The sequence below is a fragment of the Glycine max genome, chromosome 14 (assembly GCF_000004515.6).
Source record: "Glycine max cultivar Williams 82 chromosome 14, Glycine_max_v4.0, whole genome shotgun sequence".
NCBI lineage: Eukaryota > Viridiplantae > Streptophyta > Magnoliopsida > Fabales > Fabaceae > Glycine > Glycine max.
The window spans coordinates 19,545,264-19,559,758 of NC_038250.2; the positions used below are offsets into that span (position 1 = coordinate 19,545,264).

At 34.1% G+C, this 14,495-nt stretch overlaps 1 protein-coding gene across 14 annotated transcripts; it reads left to right on the plus strand.

The window, feature by feature from the left end:
• Positions 1–1,270: 1,270 nt before the first annotated feature.
• LOC100814210 (serine/threonine-protein phosphatase BSL3) lies at positions 1,271–5,269 on the plus strand. Of its 14 annotated transcripts, XM_014767301.3 has the most exons (8): positions 1,277–1,859; positions 2,120–2,160; positions 2,802–2,890; positions 2,966–3,060; positions 3,155–3,254; positions 3,760–3,811; positions 3,923–3,954; positions 4,180–5,269. In XM_014767301.3, exons 1-8 carry the CDS (start codon positions 1,850–1,852, stop codon positions 4,190–4,192), a joined length of 432 nt encoding a protein of 143 aa, XP_014622787.1. In that variant the 5' UTR covers positions 1,277–1,849; the 3' UTR covers positions 4,193–5,269. The 14 variants fall into 14 exon arrangements, 7 of the variants coding, with proteins under 7 accessions (XP_040864850.1, XP_014622787.1, XP_040864854.1 ...); XM_041008916.1 differs by lacking the exon at positions 4,180–5,269 and having other exon boundaries at positions 1,276–1,859; positions 3,760–3,952; XM_041008920.1 differs by lacking the exon at positions 4,180–5,269 and having other exon boundaries at positions 3,632–3,952.
• The last annotated feature ends 9,226 nt before the right edge of the window (positions 5,270–14,495 follow it).

Below are 14,495 nucleotides of genomic sequence, written 5' to 3' on the forward strand. Positions count from 1 at the left end.
ATGAAACTTCTCATGATTAACAAGATTCCAACTTCTCTTGTCCCTTGAAGAGGACTAGAGAAAATTTTGGATAATCTTATCCATGTCATCACACAAGGAATTAGGAAGCTGAAAAACTTGCATAGTATATATAGGAAAGGAAGAAAGAATATAATTAACGAGACATAGTCTGCTAACTCTATTAAGAAGCTCCTTTTTCCAAGAAGCAAAATGCCTTTGGATTTTATTTGAAACAAAGGAAAAGGATCCTTAGTCACACGACCTTTCAAGAGAGGAAACCTCAGGTATTTTCCTAAATCATGAACATCCCTCATGTTACAAATAGCATAGAACTTCTGCTTGACTCCCCTAGACACCCTTTGAGCATATAAACTTAGGATTGAGAACATTATTTTTCAAGCCAGATTCCTTACAGAAAACGTCTGAGGTATTTGCTATCAAACGAGCTTGGGATTCATCAGCCCTGCAAGAAATGGAGAATGCCATCTTCGAAAAGGATATGAGATATACCTAGACCACCTTTGGAAATGAAAATAGGTTGCCAAATTCCATCATCAACTAATTGTTGAATTGAATTACGAGTTTCTCCCTGAACATGACAAAGGTATGGAGAAAAAGGTTCTCCTTAATGAAGGCCACGAGTAAGGGAGAAATTCTCTATCTTAGCACCATTCCAAACAATATTCAAGGAAGAGGATCTAACACACCACATGATGAGGGAAACAATGATAGGAGGGAAATTAAAATCATGCAAGACCTACTACAAATAGTCCCATATAACCCTGTCATAATCCTTCAACAAGTCAATCTTAAAGGAAATTACACCCTTCTTGGCTTTGGAATGATGGGTGTAGTGGACAACTTCCTAGGGCATAAGGGCATTCTTAGAAGTGCCTCTCCCAATGACAAAATTTCCCTAAAAAGGGTTGATAATATCATCCTGATACGACCTAAGACGCTGCACAAGAACTTTAGTGATGATTTTATATGCCACATTACACAAGCTAATGGGCCTGAAGTCCTTGAATTGCTTGGTATAATCTATCTTGGGAATAAGAACAATAAGATTTTCTACTAGTTTCTCTTTGGAGAACCCATTAATGAAAGCATCGCTCACAAGCTTCCAAATATCATCCTGAATAATATCCCAATATTTCTGAAAAAATAGGGTTGGAACCCATTAGGCTTAGGAGCCTTGTTAGACTTCATACTCATCAAGGCATGCTTCACTTCTTTCTTAGTGAAAGAAGTGACATTTTTCTAAATAAATGCAACCACTCTACAACGGTTTTACGAAAATCGTCTTAGAAACTACAATTCTAAGACGGTTTTCGGTTATTCTAAGACAATTTTGTAAAAACCGTCTCAAAAGATTTTTGCTGTTTTTAGTATTTGCTTTCTCCCTCTACTCTCTCACACTCTCTGTATTCTCACTCTCCCTCTTACTCTTCGATTCCCATCTAGGGTTCAGAAGCCGCAACTACACTTGTTGGTGCTCCCACCTCCCTACCAAACCCTCTGTCTGCCTTCCCAACAACAAAAACAACTCCTCCACCATCACTCACCCAACCCTATCAGAATGCACAGTGCAACACGCTCCAAAGCAGAGCATCTTCTCAAGATCGCAAAGAAGCTCTTCTAGAACCGCAATCTAACAGGCTCGCATGAGTTTGTGGTCCTGGATCACGAAACTGAGCCTCTCCTAGAAGGCTCCAACCAGATCCTTATTCAAGCATAGCGTTGATGTCCCTAATGGGGGCACTGTTATCCATTTCATTTGCTTTTTGTGTTGAAAGGGATTTGAGTCAGTGGAGGTTGGGTTGGAATGTCACACTATTGATTGTGGCTTATGCAGTATGGTACCCCATTCTTTGTATTCTCTTTTTTTAATTTTTTTTCTTTGGACATTCTAGATGTATATAATAGCACGTTTTCTTAGATGGGAACATGGGAACCCACAAATCAATCGTGTCTAGTGTTCTTTGCATTGACTTTAATGATCTGGCATTGAATATATATGACTATAATTTGACCAATTGACACCACATACTAAGGTTACATCGATCTTGATTATATAATTGATGGCTAAAGAAAAATAATATGTGAATTATTGATGTAGGGTATAGCGGTTTCTGGAGTGATGGTAGCCGGGGTTTCATGGTGTGTACGCACGAGAGGTCCACTGTTTGTCTCCGTTTTTAGCCCTCTAATGCTTGTGGTTGTGGCCTTTGCTGGATCCACTATTTTGGACGAGAAACTATACCTTGGAACTGCTTCTATTTACATGCTTCTTTTTGTTCTGTTTATTTAGATCTATAAAATAGTATTATGAGTATTTCAATTTTCAACCATGGAATGCAAACATCTTGTTTTCTATTCATTAAGTGCAACTCCAACTTTTTCCAAATATTTCATTAATTCATTCCTAATATAGGTCTATGTGTGCATGAGGCAATAAACTAAATGAATTGATTATTAATATACAACTTTATTTCTATATTATGGTTGGTTGTCATTTGGAAATTCATAAATTTTTATGCAACTCTTTCCACAGACTTCACTTTTTTCCTATTTTTGATTTTGAGGGGAACAATAAGTCAAGTTGACATATGTTATAGGGAACACTTCATTACATTTGGCTTTCTATATGATGCATCCAAAAGATGTATAATATATTTCCTTAATAGAAACTATGGTGGTTATTCAGTTAGCATGGAAAGAATATCTTAATGTTGCTGAATTTATTTCCTTTATTTAAATGATTAGCTTAGTTCTTAATGGAATATTGCCATATTACACAGGGTGGCATTGGTTCTGCTGGTTTGTCAGCAGAGGACCTTCATGTTCTGGATCTCACTCAGCAATGGCCACATTGGCATTGGTTTGAATTGTAATCTACGTTCCTGATGACTTAATGCTTCCAACGTTATTTAATCTAATCTAGAGGGTTCTGAATATTATGCAGAGTGTCTGTTCAGGGCCCTGGACCCAGGCCATGCTATGGACATGTAATGGCTTTGGTGGGGCAGAGGTATCTAATGGCAATTGGAGGCAATGATGGTAACAACCCAAATGCCATCCCTTTAGCTTTGTGTGCCTTGGTTGTTTTTGTGTGTGAAAATTTATTGGATGTCACATGGTCTTTGCTTTCCAGGAAAGAGACCTTTGGCTGATGTATGGGCCTTGGACACAGCTGCTAAGCCTTATGAATGGCACAAGCTAGAGCCAGAAGGAGAGGGCCCGCCTCCTTGCATGTATGCTTCTGTCTCCATGAATTTTGCCTTATTAGACTCATATTTTGTCATCACTATCTGCATATTGGTTTTAAATTCTTATGAACACGTGATAGGCTTTGTGTGCTTTTTTAAATTCTTAAAACTGTCACTCTAATTATTGTACTAGCCAAATTGTTGAGTCTTTAAATTAAACACTTCATTCCAGTTTTCCTTTATTTTAATTGGTTTAAGTGATGTTTTTATGGATTTAATGTAAGTTGTTATCTTTGTTTCATGTTCATAGTTTTTTTTTTCAAAAAACAATTTTCATGTAAAGTCTTGGATTTGTTTTTTATTGATCTTTTTCTCATTTTTTTCTTTAATAAAATTTGGCCATGTTGCTATAAAAATTAAAGCAAGTTGGATCATGATCGTAGATAGAAAACATTTCAACATCAACAACCATCATGAGGATTAGTATTATTTCTGTTACTCTTTTCCTTATAACGACCAAACTCCTTGTGGGGGCATAAACAATAAGCAGAGCAGATTTTCTAGAGGGGTTTATCTTTGGAACTACTTCTTCAGCTCACCAGGTATGCATCTCAGTTTTTCTTCCTTTCTCTTTCTTTTTCTTCTTTGCCTTAAACAAGCATAACTGAAGTTCAATGGAAGTTTCTGATATTTGATCTTGTCCTTCATCATAGCATACCAAAGAGGATCTGCAATTGGAGAAAAGGTATGCTCAGAAAACCATTATATATCATATTTGGTTGTGTTTGGATTGATGGAAAAAGATGAAGTGGATTAAAATAGGATGGAATAATACTAACGTACTTCTAGAGTATGGTAGTCTAAAATATCACAGAATATAAATGCTAATAAACTTTCTAATACACTGTTAGAACACATTCTATATCTTAGAAATTACAAAATTTTAAGACCTTTTGATGTGGATGTGCAGCATCTGCTTGTAAGATTTGCAGTAGACAGAGGAGGATTAGTTGGACCAGATGGTTCCACACACTATGGTGCATTTGATGTCACTTTTACGGCCTGCCTCCCTAACATGGTGGTGATGGTTGCTTCTGATGACGCAGAAATTTTTCACACGGTTGCCACAGCAGCTGCCATTAGTGATCAACCGTGTTGTTTCCGATACCAGAAGGGAAATGGAGTTGGTGTTGAAATACCACCAGGGAATAAAGGCATTCCTCTTGAGGTAAGTTAGAATTATATTGGTACCCTTATTATGAAGATAATTACTTGTCCTGGAAATTATTTGCAGGAAAAAGAATAGTGGATTCTATTTATCTAACACTTGTCAGGTATGGTATTTCTTTTTCTTATTTCAATTTTTTATGATAAGAGAAACTGTGAAATTAAGTATATTAACCGTCAAAGGAGTAGGTAATGTATACCTGGGTAAAGTCATCCAGTAAATGACTGGTCTCTCAATAGGTATTTTTCATCCACATAAATTTCAAAATTAAACCAATACCCTATGCTGAAAGAATTAAAGTCCATTTTACTCAGGACAATACATATATATCAGTAGTCTTAATCTTAATATTACTTTAGTTAATTAGCTAGGGTGGTTGTAGAGAACAAATTTAAATTACATGGACTGTGGGTGAACTTAAGAGCCAATTACTTTAAATACATGAATGTGATACATTGAATAACAGGTTGCATGGAGCCAACCAATTTATTTCTACATTCCATTAGACTGTGGCTCAACCTTTCTTTGATCGAATGCCTGCCTCCTTTCTTGACCTGAATTTATGTATGCAATTAGGTCATGCATCCTCAGTTGTCATTCGGAACTTAGCTACATATCCTTGATTCCCACTTTACAGGAACATTTGAGCTTCAACACACTAAAACTTTCTCTTGTACTTTTTATTTATATTTTTCGGATCAGCAACGTATGATGAGATATGGTGCTCACATAAGAGAATTACAGTCAATATATTTTTTTATATGTATTTCTCACTATACATGAACGCATGGCGACCTCGTAAATAACACGTCTCGTATATGTTTTTATTCAATTAGGATGTATATTTTGAGAATCCTAAAAAAAAATATTTTTTGAGAGAGTATATGATGTCATTTTTTTTATAAATTAAACTTTTTTTTACTTTAATCTTTTAGTAATGAAGTATAAGGTATGAACCAACTTGTGCTTTTCGACCTATCGTTTCAACAAGCTAAAAAAATAGTTATGTAATTGATTTTATTTGTGGTTAATCAAATGAATTTTACTGAAGGAAGTACAAAGAATACTCTAATCCTTTTAAAAAAAAAAAAAGCTTACTCTATCTTTCAGCCAATAGAAGACATGATACATTGAATTGGACAGCTAGCTATACCATGCATGTAAAAAATAAAGTCTAGGAATTTCAAATTAGCAAATCAAAACCTAACCTTAATCAAGTAAAAAATGTAGACAAAATCAATAAAACAATCTCTCTAAAAAATACATTATTTCAATTCTCAACAACAAAAGGCTCCAAACTGTAGAATGCTAGAACACCACACCATCCAAACCTATCTTCTTCTTCTTTTTTTATTTTACCTTAGAACCTCTAAATAATTCTCTATATGTTGATTAATATAATGTTCATCAGGGGCACTGAACTTTGTATGTGGACCTAAATATTTGATTTTTAATCCCTCCTTATATATAAGGCCTATAGCAAGCGTTCATATTATTTTTTACTTTAATTGTCACTTTTTTAATAATATAGGCCTATGCAAAGATAATTTCATTTGTCTTAACTAATTTGTGTTGTGACAAAATAATGTAACTTTTTCGGTAAAAAAACTAATGTAGTTTTTTTTCCTTTCAACTACTTTAATAATAATATGTTGACCATTTTTGTTGTGACAAAATAACCTTTAATAATACACATCAATATTCTTTAAAGATGAATTTTGTGGTAGGGATTTTAATTTTTAATGTTTCCTTGACAGTTACATGCTTATAGAAGGTGAAGTTTGCACTAACTTGTTTAGGTGTGAAAAGATGAATACACTATCCTAAACTTTTATTCATATTTAGTAATATCTTTTGGTAGAAATAATTAGCCATCCATTTCATATTGCAGATCATGAAAGTCCTATATTGACAAACTACTTAATTGTGCTAATTAATAATGAATTTCACTTCTGATAATAATTTATATTGTGCTGTAAAAATTGATGTTGCTGCATTTGTGGGTTGAGAATGTGTTAGCATGTAGGTAACATACATGGTTGACCACTGACCAGCTTTTAGATTCAAAACCTTCATGCTTTTTTATGGTTTAGTCTTGATGATTCACCTGTTGGCATGTCATAAGGTAATAGGTTATGTCTTCGTGCTTTTTTATGATTTAGTCTTGATGATTCACGTGTTGGTTTAGTCTTCATGCTTTTTTATGGTTTAGTAATATCTTTTGGGGTCTAGTCTCAATGTGTCTTTTATATGCTGCTAGTGTTAGAACAAATCTCTTTTAACCTGTGATATTACAAACTACAAAGAAACACAGGTTATTAACAAAATGCGGAAATTACAGATCAAAACATACCTCCAGCCATTGCTATGAAGAGTTTCTTGTTTTGGTTCTTCCAAGCTCTCTCTCTTCCACTCTCTAGATGGTGTATAAGACTGAATTCAAAGGGATGAGCTCAGGGACCAAATTCATGTGCTTATATAGGCATTCTACCATCAAGAATGCATTTACCAGCCATTACCACTCATTATTGGCTGTTACAATTCATTATTGGCCATTATCATCCATTAACAGTCATTCAATTTGGCTTTCAAAACTGATGAGCGTTACAAAATTTCAAAATGTTATGACCATGAATTATTACGTTCTCCCACTTGGTCCAAACATTTTGACTTAATGCTCAATCTTCTTAAGAAATGAATATATGAATCATAGTGATAGTTCCTCTTATAACGAGTAATATCATCTATGTATTACAATATACTCAATTTCCCAAGCAGTATACTTAAAGTGGTAATAAAACTTCATGAATAAACCCAATGTTTATTCTTGGTCCAAAACATAATTTTTCTCAAATAAATCAATGTGCACCAAAATATGAGAAAATATCATAATATAAAAGTTTCAATTTTTACATATATGTATACAATCATAAATTGAAACCAAGTCCCATTCTTTCTACATGATCCTTAAATTTAAACGGTGGCATGCCTTTAGTTAAAGGATCAGCGATCATCAACTCAGTGCTTATATGCTCAATGACCACTTTCTTGTCTTTTACTCTTTCTCTAATGGCTAAGTACTTAATGTCGATGTGCTTACTTCGACTTCCACTTTTGTTATTCTTAGCCATAAAGACAGCAGCTGAGTTATCGCAAAAAATTCTTAAAGGCCTTGAAATAGTATCAATTATCTTCAGCCCAGAAATGAAACTTTTAAGCCATACACCATGTGATGTAGCCTCAAAACAAGAGACAAACTCAGCTTCCATGGTAGAAGTAGCAGTCAAAGACTGCTTAACACTCCTCCATGAAATAGCTCCACCAGCCATCATGAAAATGTACCCAGATGTTGATCTATGAGAGTCAACACAACCAGCAAAGTCTGAGTCTGAATAACCAATCACATCTAGATTGTCTGTCTGTCTATACATAAGCATGTAATCTTTGGTCCCTTGAAGGTACCTCAACACTTTCTTAGCAGCTCTCCAGTGGTCAATACCTGGATTACTTTGATATCTTCCTAACATTCCAACTGCAAAAGCAATGTCAGGCCTTGTGCATACTTGAGCATACATGAGGCTTCCAACAACTGAAGCATAAGGAATGTTTTTCATTTGTTCCCTCTCAAAGTCATTCTTTGGACATTGGTTCAAATTAAACCTATCACCCTTCACAATGGGAGCAACACTTGGTGAACAATCTTTCATCCGAAATCTCTCTAGAATTTTGTTAATATAGGTTTCCTGTGATAGACCCAAAATACCTCGAGATCTATCTCTATGAATCTTAATGTCGATGACATAAGATGCATCACCCATATCCTTCATGTCAAAATTCTTAGAGAGAAATTGTTTCACCTCATGTAGCAAACCCCGATCATTGGCTGCAAGTAAAATATCATCTACATATAAAACAAGAAAGCATATTTTACTCCCACTAACCTTGTGGTATATGCATTGATCCATGGGGTTTTCATCAAAACCAAATGAAGAAATTATCCCATGAAACTTAAGGTACCACTGACGGGAAGCTTGTTTTAAACCATATATAGATTTATTAAGCTTGCAAACCAAATGCTCACCACTATTAGAGGAGAAACCTTCAGGTTGTTTCATATAAACCTCCTCCTCTAAATCACCATTAAGAAAAGCTGTTTTCACATCCATTTGTTGCAACTCAAGGTCAAAATGAGCAACTAATGCCAAGATTATACGAAGAGAATCTTTCTTAGATACTGGAGAAAAAGTCTCTTTGTAATCTATTCCTTCCTTTTGAGTAAATCCCTTAGCAACAAGTCTTGCCTTGTATCTCTCAATGTTGCCTAATGAATCCTTTTTGGTCTTAAAGACCCATTTACATCCAATGGCCTTCGCCCCATTAGGCAACTCTACAAGGTTCCAAACTTTGTTACTTTGCATGGAACTCATCTCATCCTTCATGGCATCATACCATAAATCTGACTCTTTACAACTCATGGCTTGATCAAAAGTTTCAGGATCATTTTCAGCTCCAATATTATAGTCAGATTCTTGCAAATATACAATATAATCACTAGGAATAGCTGATTTTCTTACTCTAGTAGACCTCCTTAATGTTGCATCAACATTTTCTTGGGGATCATGTTGTTCAACTGGTTGTTCATCATTTTCATGAATTTGATGATCAACTTGATCTACTGGATTATCAACAACAGTTTGTGGAATGCCAATCATGTGTTGTTCATCATCCCTTTGAACTTGAGGGGTATGAATTACAACCAATCTTTCATTTGACGTGGAAGGTTGAGATTCTATATAATCAATTTCAGAACCTAAGTCCCTCAATTGATCACTCCCACTGATCAAATCATTTTCAATAAATTTGGCATTTCTTGATTCCACAATCCTAGTAATATGATGTGGACAATAAAACCTATAACCTTTAGACCTTTCGGCATATCCAATGAAATACCCACTAATGGTCCTCGGGTCAAGTTTCTTCTCTTGTGGGTTATATATTCTCACCTCAGACGGACAACCCCAAACGCGCATATGTTTCAAACTCGGTTTCCAACCTTTAAATAACTCAAAAGGTGTCTTTGGGACAGCCTTGGTTGGAACACGATTTAATATATACGCTGCCGTCTTTAGTGCTTCAGCCTACAAGGATTTAGGAAGATTGGAGTTGCTAAGCATACTCCGCACCATGTCCAATAATGTTCGGTTCCTTCTTTCTGCCACACCATTCTGATTCGGAGAACCAGACAGAGTGTATTGGGCAACAATCCCATGTTCTTGAAGGAACTTTGCAAAGGGACCAGGTGCTTGTCCATTCTCAGTATACCTGCCATAGTATTCTCCACCTCTATCTGATCTCACTATTTTTATTTGCTTGCCACATTGGTTCTCAACTTCAGCCTTAAAGACTTTGAAGGCATCCAATGCTTCGTATTTGTTATGAAGCAAATAAACATTCATATATCGTGAATAATCATCTATAAAGGTGATAAAATATTTCTGACCATGTGCATCCATATCTGGACAACAAATATCAGTATGAATTATTTCTAATATGCTTGAACTCCTATTAGCACCTTTCTTAGACATGTTGGTCTGCTTACCCTTAATGCAGTCCACACAAGTCTTAAAGTCAGCAAAATCTAGAGTATTGAGTACCCCATCTTTCACTAACCTTTTAATCCTCTCAATGGAGATATGTCCTAATCTCCGGTGCCATAACATAGAGGAATTCTCATTAATATTACACCTTTTAATACCAGTTTGAACATGCATAGAACTATAAGTGGCATTATTTTGTAAACCAAGAAGATAAAGACCATCAGACAATATACCATTCCCAACACATTCAGAATTATAAAATAACTCAAATGATGTGTCTTTGAAATTAAAGGAATATCCAAACGGTACAAGCCTTGAAATAGAAATCAAGTTTCGGGAAAAACTTGGTACATAAAAAGTCCTTTCTAATTTTAAAATAAAGCCACTACTTAAAGTCAAAATGCAAGTTCCAATGGCCTCCACATGTGAGCCTAGCTTATTGCCTGATAAAATGCTTTGCTCACTTCCCACTGGTTTCCTTAGGTTTTGCATACCCTGTAAAGAATTTGCAATATGAATAGTAGATCCAGAATCAATCCACCAGGTGTTAATATTAACACTAACCATATTAGATTCATAACATACTAATGAGATTGATTTACCTTTCTTCTCAAGCCATTTCTGGAACCCGGGGCAATTCTTTTTCATGTGTCCCTTCTTCTTGCAAAAGAAACACTTTGCCACCTTCTTAATATCAGCTTGAGGTGGTATTTTACCATTCCCCTTCTGATAAGCTTGAGACTTAATTGCTTTGTTCTTCCCATAAGCAGTAGTCAGCAGTGCACTCTCACCCATCTCCATTACAAGCCTTTCTTCTTCCTGAACACACATGGTCATTAATTCATTGATAGACCATTTATCTTTATGTGTGTTGTAGGAAATCTTAAATGGCCCATATTCATGCGGAAGGGTGTTCAAAATGAAATGCACTAGGAAGGACTCAGACATATCAACCTCTAGTTTCTTAAGTTGAGCTGAAATATCTCGCATTTTCATGATGTACTCACGCACACCTTTCACACTGGTGAGCCGAAGAGAAGAAAACTTCATGATCAAGGTGCTTGCTAAAGTCTTATCTGAAGTGATGAACTGGTCATCAATGGCCTTAAGCAAGTCTCGGACCTTTTCATGCTGGTCAACAGAACCACGTATCCCAACCGAGATTTTAGTCTTAATTGGATCACTCCCACCACTCATATAACACAACAGCAGCTGGGCTACTTTCATCAATGATCGTAGGTGGTTCGTCTTTCCTTATAGCATAATCTATGTCCATCCACCCCAATTGTAAAAGAATTCTCTCCTTCCATATCTTATAGTTATCTCCTTTGAGTTCGAGAACATCACATTGAATATCAGAAAAACTAATAGTTTGAGAAGCTGCAAAATTCAAAGGCTTATGCCAAAATTTGAGGCATACTAATCTTAATTGTATCTTTTACCAATGTAAACATACCATAAAATTGAATCTTGTGACATAAAATTGCCTGTGGGCTAAATTTTTAATTCAATAAGAAACAATTAAACCTTATGATAGAATAATCAAATTACTTGCTCAATATTCATGCTTTACGGGTACAATATGAAAATAATTTAATTTCTATCGTAAATTTTTACTTTATGATAAAATCGACAAATTATACATACATCATGATGCCTGTGGGTAAATCATGAAAAATAATACGTCATTTTATCCCAATTAATTATACAGATATAATAAAAATTCTTGTGAGATAAAATTCATTATATAAGTATAATTAATTACAATATTATGTCTAATTCCTTATATGATCTTTAACCAACTTAATATATAATTTTAATCAAATATAGATGCTGTGGCTAATCCATAATTAATCAAAATCATAAAGATCACTTAGACATAAAAATTTATTATATGAGAATAAATAGTATTTTGCATTTCAAAATCAAGATACAATATAATTTTATAATTGAAATATAATATTTTGCATTTTATTTCATATATATATGCATAGAATAAAATGTTCTAGAATATATTCATGCATAAATTAAATCAAAATTCCAAAAACTGTAAAGCAGAATGTGTATATAATGTATTAAAAACGACTACATATCAAAAAAGCTTTACTGGTTTAGTGGTCTGCACATACTTTAGTGTTCTCGGAGTCAAGGGTTCGACACCCAACAAGCACAAAACGTAGGAGTTTTTGTCTTTTTTTTTTTTTAAAACACTGTTCATCATCTTCAACCTTTAGCGGGTCAAACCCGACCCATACGCAGACCCGTTCGTTTTTCATTCATTTGGACACCATTTTTCACGATTCAAAAGCCAAAATTAAGGAAATCAAACGAAATACATATTTCTAATTTTATTTTTTAAGAAACAAGGCCCTTCATACCATAAACAAAATCAAATCGGAAAATACCGAAAAACGAAAATGGACAAGGCAGAGGCAATTCTTGCTCTGATACCAAATGTTAGAACAAATCTCTTTTAACCTGTGATATTACAAACTACAAAGAAACACAGGTTATTAACAAAATGCGGAAATTACAGATCAAAACATACCTCCAGCCATTGCTATGAAGAGTTTCTTGTTTTGGTTCTTCCAAGCTCTCTCTCTTCCACTCTCTAGATGGTGTATAAGACTGAATTCGAAGGGATGAGCTCAGGGACCAAATTCATGTGCTTATATAGGCATTCTACCATCAAGAATGCATTTACCAGCCATTACCACTCATTATTGGCTGTTACAATTCATTATTGGCCATTATCATCCATTAACAGCCATTCAATTTGGCTTTCAAAACTGATGAGCGTTACAAAATTTCAAAATGTTATGACCATGAATTATTACAGCTAGTTGTACTCGGGGATTCTTTACTTGGAACGTATTTGTTAGAGAAGGTAACTGCTTGCTTCTAACCTCCATTCCTGATATGTTGTATTTTGTTGGCTCCGACTTCATGGTTCTCCTGACGAGTAAACCAACCAGACTTTATAAATGTGAAACTCTCTAGACATATGATATCATCTCAAGCTGATAACTAACCAATTTAACCAAAAGGACCTAATACTAGGGAAAATAGCTGAAATTGAGTTATGGTCTTTAAAATTGTTTTCTTAAATATTGATACTTATAGAATCTGGCTCATCTGTGCATAGTTTTATGCCCTCAAATTTTCCTATAAATGCATTATAAGGGAAATTTATTGAAGGATTCTAAATTACTTACCTTATATTGCATTACATATCAATTGCATAGGGTTTTCTCTCTTTCCATTGCTTTCTCTGTCTTACTTAATACCTTTTATATGTATCATGATTTATAAAAATATAATGGGAATTTTTGAGTTCTTTTACTATCTCTCTATAGTAACATGTAGGTACATTTAAGTGAAACCAATATGATTAGATATGCCTTCTACATCTCATTTGTAATTCTGATGATTTCTATTATCATCCTAAAATATAACTTCCAATCATGTATTTTGGAATTGAATATATCGTGGGCCATGGCATAACATGCATCTTTTGTTTGTAACTAGCAATTTTTGACCTTAAATCTGAATCTCTTAAAGACTTTTAATTTAAAGTGAAAATTAATTTGGTATTATTATTATTATTATTTTCTAATAGAACCATCCTTTTTGTTGGTTTTAATTTAAGGAGAAAAGAACGTAGCAGAGAAGAAAAAAAGAATTAGAAACTAATATTTTTAATATTTTTATTATATCTATACAGAAAATAATATTTTTAATTTTTTTTTATAAAAAATACATTCTAAGACGATTTTATGAAAAACCGTCTTAGAATCCTTAAATTTTATTTTTATTTTTATTTTTTTAAAAAAAAGACATTCAAAGATAGTTCTTTAGAAAATTATCTTAGAATGTTTACATTCTAAAACGGTTTTTTCAAAAAATCTTCTTATAATGTTCAACTTTTTTAATTTAAAAAAAAAATTCTAAAACAGTCTTTCAAGATGGTTTTTTTGAAAAATCATCTTAAAATGATAGTTTTCTTAAGACGGTTTTTTAAGAACCATTGTAGAAAGTCTTGACTTTCCATGATGTTGGCTTCTAAAACAGTTCAAAACCGTCTTTGAATAGGTCGCAAAATCGTCGTGGAAAACACTTTTTCCAGTAGTGGCAGTTAAAGCCAATCTTGCATCTTCACTAAGCTTGGGAAACTGCCAAACATGAATAAAGACATTATGATGCTTATCAGGAGGACAAAACAAATCACAAAAATATTGATGGACCACTATCCTTAAGAGATTACCATCCTTACACCAAATACCATTATTCAACAAAATCTTATGAATGGTATTTCTCCTTCGCCTAACAATCGTCTAGGTATGGAAGAATTTAGTATTCTAGTCACTAGATCTAATCCAATTCTCTCCTGATTTTTGGAACCAAATAATTCCTTATGCTTCAGAATCTCCATGTATTCAGATTGAAGCTCCACTTCTAGAG

What these genes read in the sequence shown, in the direction of transcription:
- LOC100814210 (XM_041008915.1), top strand. An exon ending in ATGGTAGCCGGGGTTTCATG is followed by an intron (nt 2,161 to 2,801) that starts GTGTGTACGCAC and finishes CATATTACACAG; the next exon opens with GGTGGCATTGGTTCTGCTGG. An exon ending in GGCAATTGGAGGCAATGATG is followed by an intron (nt 3,061 to 3,154) that starts GTAACAACCCAA and finishes TTTGCTTTCCAG; the next exon opens with GAAAGAGACCTTTGGCTGAT.